Source organism: Neomonachus schauinslandi, chromosome 2, assembly GCF_002201575.2.
Source record: "Neomonachus schauinslandi chromosome 2, ASM220157v2, whole genome shotgun sequence".
In the NCBI taxonomy this organism is placed as follows: Eukaryota; Metazoa; Chordata; class Mammalia; order Carnivora; family Phocidae; genus Neomonachus; species Neomonachus schauinslandi.
This window is the reverse complement of record NC_058404.1, coordinates 171,186,950-171,195,184: the sequence shown is the minus strand read 5'-3', so window position 1 is coordinate 171,195,184 and position 8,235 is coordinate 171,186,950. Positions and strand designations below refer to the sequence as shown.

Here is an 8,235-nt window from a genome sequence, read left to right as displayed (position 1 = left end):
TTTATTTATTTATTTATTTATTTATTTATTTATTTATTTATTTATTTAATTTACTTGAGAGAGAGAGACAGAGACAGAGACAGAGAGCATGCATGTATGTGCAGAGAGGCAGAGGGGGAAAGAGAGGGGAAGGGAGGAGAACAAGCAGACTCTGGGCTAAGCCTGGAGCTGGACACAGGGCTCCACACCAACTGAGCCACCCAGGTGCCCCCAGTTCATTTTTTATCCTAAACATTTTTTTTAAGATTTATTTATTTTAGAGAGAGAGAGAGCATAAACGGGGGTAGGGGCAGAGGAAGAGAGAGAGGTAGAGAGAAGCAGACTTCATGCTAAGTGTGGAGCCCAACACATGGCTCAATCTCACCACCCTGAGATCATGACCTGAGCCAAAATCAAGAGGCAGACACTGAACAGACTGAGCCACCCAGGCACCCCTACATTTTCAAAGAATATTTAGTAACATTAAAATGTTTAGGACAGGGTCACCTGGGTGGCTCAGTCACTTAAGCCATCATCTGACTCAGATCATGATGTCAAGGTCTTGGGATCGAGCCCCCATTGGGCACCACACTCAGTGAGGAGCCTGCTTGATGATTTCTCTCCCTCTCCCTCTGTCTGCTCATGCTGTCTCTCTCCCTCTCTTTTTCTCTCTCTAAAATAAGTAAATAGGGGCGCCTGGGTGGCTCAGTTGGTTAAGCGACTGCCTTCGGCTCAGGTCATGATCCTGGAGTCCCGGGATCAAGTCCCGCATCGGGCTCCCTGCTCGGCAGGGAGTCTGCTTCTCCCTCTGACCCTCCTCCCTCTCATGCTCTCTGTCTCTCATTCTCTCTCTCTCAAATAAATAAATAAAATCTTTAAAAAAATAAAATAAGTAAATAAATATTAAAAAAAAAGAAAATGTTAATGACTCTATGATGTTTTAGCAAATGGATATTCCATGCCTTTGGTAATTATTCCCCTATGAATGAATCTTTAAATCATTTCAAATTTTGAGGTGCCTGGCTTGCTCAGTTGGTTAAACATCTGCCTTCGACCCAGGTCATGATCCCAGGGTCCTGGGATTGAGCCATGTGTCAGGCTTTCCGCTCAGTGGGGAGCTGCTTCTCCCTCTCCCACTGCCTGCCGCTCCCCCTACTTGTGCTGCTCTTTGTCAAATAAATAAAGAAAATCTTTAAAAATAGTAATAAATAAATAAATAAATAATTTTAAAATTTTACTGTCATAAATAACACTGCTATAAAATATTTACACCTACAGCATTTTATGTATTTAGAATAATTTTTTTTTTTAAGATTTTATTTATTCATTTGACAAAGAGAGACACAGCGAGAGAGGAAACACAAGCTGGGGGAGCGGGAGAGGGAGAAGCAGGCTTCCCGCCAGAGCAGGGAGCCCGACGCGGGGCTCGAGCCCGACGCGGGGCTCGATCCCGACCCGAGCCAAAGGCAGATGCACAACGACTGAGCCACCCAGGCACCCCTAGAATGATTTATTATGATAAATTTCTAATATCACTGAATTAAGACATGAAAAAATCTAAGGTTAATTATATATTGGAAAATTGCTTTCCCTAAGTATTGTACAGATTCATGTTCTAATCAGCAATGTCTTACACTCTCATTAACTGCAGTTTTCATCACTTACTTTTATTCTTGCTAATTTAATAAGAGAAAATATTTGGAGTATGGGGTTTTTTTTTAAGATTTTATTTTTAAGTAATCTCTCTACCCAAAGTGGGGCTCAAACCTACAAAGTCCGAGATCAAGAGTTGCATGTTCTACCACCTAGCCAGCCAGGCACTCTTAGAGTTATTTTTATATGTGTTTTTTTTTTATTGCTGGTTATTTAAATTTTTTTCTTTAGCTAGACAGTTACACTTCCTCTTTTGCATATTTTTTATTCATGTTGTTTGGCCATTTCTCTAATTTAGAGTGTTTTTCTTATTGATTTGCCTGAGTTACTTACATAATAAAAAGTTGGCCGTTTGCCTTCTAGATTTGCTCTAATAGTTTCCAAGTTTGTTATTTGCCTTTCAAATTTTTCCATATATTTTAATTATAGTTAAATTATTTATATAAGCTCATATATAAGTAAATGAATATCATTATATAAACTATATATTTATGTAATTTAATATTTGCTTCCATTTTTCTCCTAGGTTTCTGTAGCTATATATTTTTTAATTAAATATATTTGTGAGGGTATAAATTATCACATTTAAAAATTTTATTTTGAGTAATCAGTTCACAATACATACATATATCAAATCATTATGCCGTACATCTAAACTAATACAACATTACATGTCAATTATATCTCAACAAATCTGGAAAAAATATTTTATAGTGAATTAATTGCATCAACTCCATTCATTCATTTAATGATTAAGCATTTACTCAGATAAGTGATGATAAAAATTTAGATAAGAGACATTCTTACAGGCTGGTGGAGGAGACAAACAATTCCAGGATTACGTGATAAATGCAGTGATAGAGGTATACATACTATGGGCACATTCATTCAACTTTAGTGACTACTAGGCCCCACATAGTCTATAGGGACCAGTCATGGCCCTTATTTTTAGAAAAGAGAGACTGAGAGAGAAATTTAAGTCAAACAGGAGTTATAGATAAATTTATTGTAGGGGCACCTAGGTGGCTCAGTCGTAAAGCATCTGCCTTTGGCTCAGGTCATGATCCCAGGGTCCTGGGATCAAGCCCCGCATCGGGCTCCCTGCTCCACGGGAAGCCTGCTTCTCCCTCTCCCACTCCCTCTGCTTGTGTTCCCTCTTTCACTGTGTCTCTCTCTGTCAAATAAATAAATAAAATCTTTAGATAAATTTATTGTGTGGTAAGTGTCGTAACAGAGAAAGTATGGGCTGCCACGGGAACACGGAACAAGGAGATACATCTATATCAAATCAAACTGTCTGATTTCCTCTCTGGCTGCCTGAGGATCAACCACCATCATGAGCGACATGGTTACTATCCAGACCAGGAAGTTCATGACCGACTGACTACTTCAGCCAGGGAATACAACAGTACCTAAGACAGAAATTCGGGGAAAAACTAGCCAAAATGTACAAGACTACACAAGATATCATCTTTGTATTTGTATCCAGAGCCTATTTTGGTGATGGGAAGACAACTGACTTTAGCCTGATTTATGATTTATTGAATTACACCTCCAGAAATGAACCCAGATACAGACTTGGCCGGTATGAGAAAAACAGACGTCAAGGAAGCCATGAAAGGAATGCAAAAACAAAATGAAGAAAGTCAGGGGGACTGCCAAGGCCAGTGTTGGTGCTGGGGATCAGATGCAGAAGGAGCAAAGATTCTGCAGTGACTACACTGATTGTGTAGATGTTTCACAAGAGGATGAATAAACTGTAAATGTTTTTAATTTAAATAAATAAGTAATTCAAAACAAATTAGGAAGCCGGAAAGGCTTTTTTTTTTTTTTTTTTGAGGCGATACTGCCCCATTTTGAAGAACATATGGACCTGAGCTAGATGAAGCGGGGGGACACATCCTACGCAGAGAGCACGGATATCAAGACACAGGCTGCGAGCACTCCACGTGTGTCCAATTTACTCAACGTGGTTTGTTATGGTTGAAGGGAAGCGTACTACGTGTAGTTAACTGAGGAGGAGTGAAGTTTAAGATGTGGGCAGGAGCCAGAATATAGCATCTTTTATGCTAAATCTTAGCATCCCTTTCTGAATAATCCTTCCTTTTCACATAGAAATAAGAATGTTTGTTGAGCACTGATTATGGGTCAGTCAGTGTCTCTTCTAAGTGCTTTACATGTATTAACTCACTTAATTCTCACAGTCATCCATGCAGTAGATGCCGGTATAGTGCGTTTTCTTACTTAACAGGAAACTGGGGTGCAGAAAGGTTAAGTAACTTGTCCTTAGTCACACAGCTATATTTAAACCCACGCAGTCTGATTCCAGAGGCCAAACTATTAACCACTCTGCGTTTCCTTAGTATGGGATACTTCAGATATTTAAAAGATTAAATTTTTATAAAGTTGTCTGGAGGCTATGGATTCTGTACAGTATTTTCTTTCTCTTTATTCTTATTCCAGAATCATGCTAAGTTGTGCTTTTTTTTTTTTTATGTTTTCATATCTAAAGGTAGTCTATGCCTTCACTATTTTCTTTTTCAGGGTTTTTTCTTTTATTTTTTATTTTTTGGTAAATATCGACTATTTGTCAAGTGAACCTTCACAGTAATTTTGTTGGACTCAAATTTGGGATGAGAGGATTTAGGTTGAAAGTGCACTTAAATGTATAAATTAAATGGGAAAATATTCAGTGTTTCCACCCAGAAAGTGCTATATACTTCTTCATTCATTTCTCTTAAATTTATCAATACATTTTTATAATTGTCTTAACATGGGTAGCATTTGGTAAGATTATTCTTAGATGTGTTATAATTTCTGTGGACGTGTAGCACCTTATTGTATTTTCTAATTCTAGATTATCGGCATATAGGAATGCTACTTATTTGTTTTGCTTCTCCTGAAACGTGGAATAATAAAATCACCACTCAAAAACTAGGAACATAGAAAAGGTATAAACTTTATTCAGTAACGTTCAAACATTCAGAAAAGATTTGGGTCCATATGCAAGGCTCCAGAGGGAATATGGCATTTTTATTCATTGTTTATCTATGTTTTAGTTACGCAGACTACTATGGGTGATGCGTTTTTCATATCACTTTTCCCATAGTAAGAGGGAAGGAAACCTCCCTCAAATTGCACTGCTCCCCATGACCCATCCTAAGTCTCACAGTTCAAGCTAATCATTGACAGAGCTTTACAATCACAAGCTTTTACTGAAGCGATGATAAGACAGGCGAGCAGTTAGTACCAAATGAAGCCAGGCTGTGCGGCTGGATCTCCAGGGAATGAATGGATTTTCCTCAGCACCGATGAAAGAAACACACACTATAGGAAAACAATGTGCAACTGCGGGCTGCAAAGATCTGTCATCCTGTCGGCATTTATTCTCCTAAGAGCTGTAACTGGATTCTCTGGAGATGGAAGAGCTATATGGTCTAAAACTCCTCATTTTAGTCCGGTAAATGAAAGTCAGCTCTTTCTCTATGACACTTTTCCTAAAAACTTTTTCTGGGGAGTTGGGACTGGAGCATTTCAAGTGGAAGGGAATTGGAAGACAGATGGAAAAGGACCCTCTATATGGGATCATTTCATCCAAACACACCTTCAAAATGTCAACAGCACGAATAGTTCCAGTGACAGTTACATTTTTCTGGAAAAAGACTTATCAGCCCTGGATTTTATCGGAGTTTCTTTTTATCAATTTTCAATTTCCTGGCCAAGGCTCTTCCCCGATGGGAGAGCAGCAGTTGCCAACGCAAAAGGTCTCCAGTACTACAATACTCTTCTCGATGCTTTAGTATTTAGAAACATTGAACCTGTGGTGACTTTATACCATTGGGATTTGCCTCTGGCGCTACAAGAAAAATATGGGGGGTGGAAAAATGAAACCATAACAGATATCTTCAATGACTATGCCACCTACTGTTTCCAGATGTTTGGGGACCGTGTCAAATATTGGATTACAATTCACAATCCATATCTAATTGCTTGGCATGGGTACGGGACAGGTATGCACGCGCCTGGAGAGAGGGGAGACTTAGCAGCTGTCTACACTGTGGGACACAACCTCATCAAGGTATTGTACGGCTGGCTTCCTGTAATAGCTCCAGAATGTAAGGAGCAGGAGTTCGAAAGAAACACTAAGAAATGTATCTTGTGTTTAAATAATTCTTTTTTATTGACATCAGCTCAACTAATTGTAGTCTAACTCACAAGTTCTAGCCTCAAATTTCACCCTTCAGGTCGTGTTTTATTTGTCTAAGCTCTTGATAATGTATTAAGCCAATTATTTTCCTTAAAGGTTGTGCTTTTACAATATTTTAACTCTTAAAATCTACAAGTATACATTAGAGTGTGAGAATATGAGTTTACTTTCATTCTGTGAAAAACCAGTACTTTAGAAATCTAATTGCTGAAACCCTTTTCTGACAATGTGCAGCCATTTCAGAATTTTTTTATGGCGTGACCTTTTCTAATCACCATTTGTTGTTAGTATTGCTATTCTTAGTGATACTTAGCAATAATAAGCTAAAGACATGTTAATTAACTGATACATATTAAATATAGGAATTGAGATAAATGTATTTCACAGTTGGTTTTATCTGTGTTACATGGCAGAAAAGATGAGGCTGTTCTAAGAGTTAAAATTAAATTAGTAATATAAAAACTGGGAAGAATATGCTGTACTCAGTATGTTTTAAGAGCTAGAGTTAATGTTGGAAGATGTTAAAATTACTAAAACAATAGTGAAAATGTAAGCAAAATAATAGCAAATATTGGTTGGATGCTTATTATGTACCACAGACTATATTAAGCATTCTGTGTGCATTATCACATTTAATCCTCATCATAACTTTATGAACTAGGTCCTATTAGTATCCCCATTTTAAAGATAAGGAAACGGAAGCTTAGTGGGATTAAATGAATTAATTTATAAATGACAACATAATTAAACACCGAATGTCTTTATTAAGAATGTTTTTAAAAGAGCAGTCTTTCAGGGATTTTATTTTTTTCCAAGATTTTATTTATTTATTTGAGAGAGAGAGTGAGAGAGAGAAAGAGCACAAAAGGGGGGAAGCAGGAGAAGCAGACTCCCTGCTGAGCAGGTAGCCCGATGCGGGACTCGATCCAGGGACTCCAGGATCATGACCTGAGCCGAAGGCAGTCGCTTAACCAACTGAGCCACCCAGGCGCCCTTTCAGGGATTTTAAAGAGACTTCACTTCACATTGAGGCTAATATCTAGAATCAGGTTAAACTTCTTGAGTCAAATAGTTTCCTTGGGGAAAATAAATTACTCTGGACACCTGTTACGCTTTGAAAATGAAGACACTTTATTAGTAGTGTTTCATAATGTGTTAGGAGGAGTAATTTGATTTTTGATAATCGAATGTGAAATGTGTAGAAGTAGAAAAAATGTATAGGAACATAAAATTACTCCGTGTCTAAATTTGTACATACAAAACTATCTACCCACCCATCTCCACGCTTCTTTTTTTTTTGAACTTTCTGGGCTATTATACATGTGTGTTGTGCTATGGGTCAGTCACATCTGCCTTTGCAGTAAACAGATTGCGTTATGATTTCAAGGTCATTTCCATACCTTTGATTAGAGTTGTCTATAGAACATATGATTAACGTGAGGGTGTACTGTGATTTGGCAAGTAGGACCTTAAAGGGGAGAAAACTTATAGCTATTTACTATGAAGATTATGCATATATAAGTTAGAAAAGTATTCCTTTTATCTAGTTCTTTAAATTATTAAAATGTATGCATTCATACATACTACATGCTTGTGTAGATTGAGAAACATCAGGTTGTACCAAAGGGTATAAAGTGAAAAAGTGAAATTCCTCTCTCCCTCTCTACCTGACAGTTTCAACCTCGAGGAAGCTACTATTGGTGGTCTTTTATATAGTCTTTTTAAAGTTAAATAAGCAAATACATGTACATATATGTTTATTTAACCTTCTTATAAAGAAAAATGTTCTCAATTGTTGAAAAGTTTTCGATTACCTGGAAAAACGTTAACAATTGGAATTTTCATGAACAATATGTTTTAGTGGTTATTTTAAAGCCTTGAAAACTGGCTATCTGATAAAAAAATACACAGGAAAAAGTTGTAACTAACAAATAGACATTGCTTTCAAACTTAGCGTATAAAATGCTGTATTTTCAGATGTTTTTTCATTTTCTCCTAATTCGAGATAAACTCTGCCTTTTACACAAAATTAGCACTCTCTGATAGTGAAAGAAATTGTATTGTTTTAAATTGAGGGATTACATTTTTAATTATTGCCTTTCCCAAATAATTTCTTCTATCTCTTTAAAATTTCTAAATCACTCACCTAAATAAGGAGTGTAAGGGGTCCCTTGAAATCAGTCAGAAAGTGAAATATGCTTCTTAGCCCAGGGACGTATAACTCCAGAAAGAAATCTTGCAATGGTTTGGTAGCCTGAGATGAACTCATTTTTCCCACTTGTTCCTTCTCTGTTCTTCCTTTAACATGGAAAAGATTAATTTGATATTTTATGTTGCAATGAGGTTATTTCTTCTTATTTTGCCGCCTGTGACCCAGAAGCAGCATTCTTGAGGAT

The 8,235-nt window shown here is 37.1% G+C and overlaps 1 protein-coding gene across 1 annotated transcript in view; it reads left to right on the top strand.

Annotated features, from left to right (window-relative positions):
- Positions 1-4,885: 4,885 nt before the first annotated feature.
- KLB (klotho beta) overlaps positions 4,886-8,235 on the top strand; it is a 33,471-nt gene continuing 30,121 nt past the window's right edge. The window contains exon 1 of the mRNA XM_021701667.1: positions 4,886-5,710. Coding sequence (XP_021557342.1) covers positions 4,886-5,710 — 825 coding nt within the window. The remainder of the gene's footprint in view (positions 5,711-8,235) is intronic.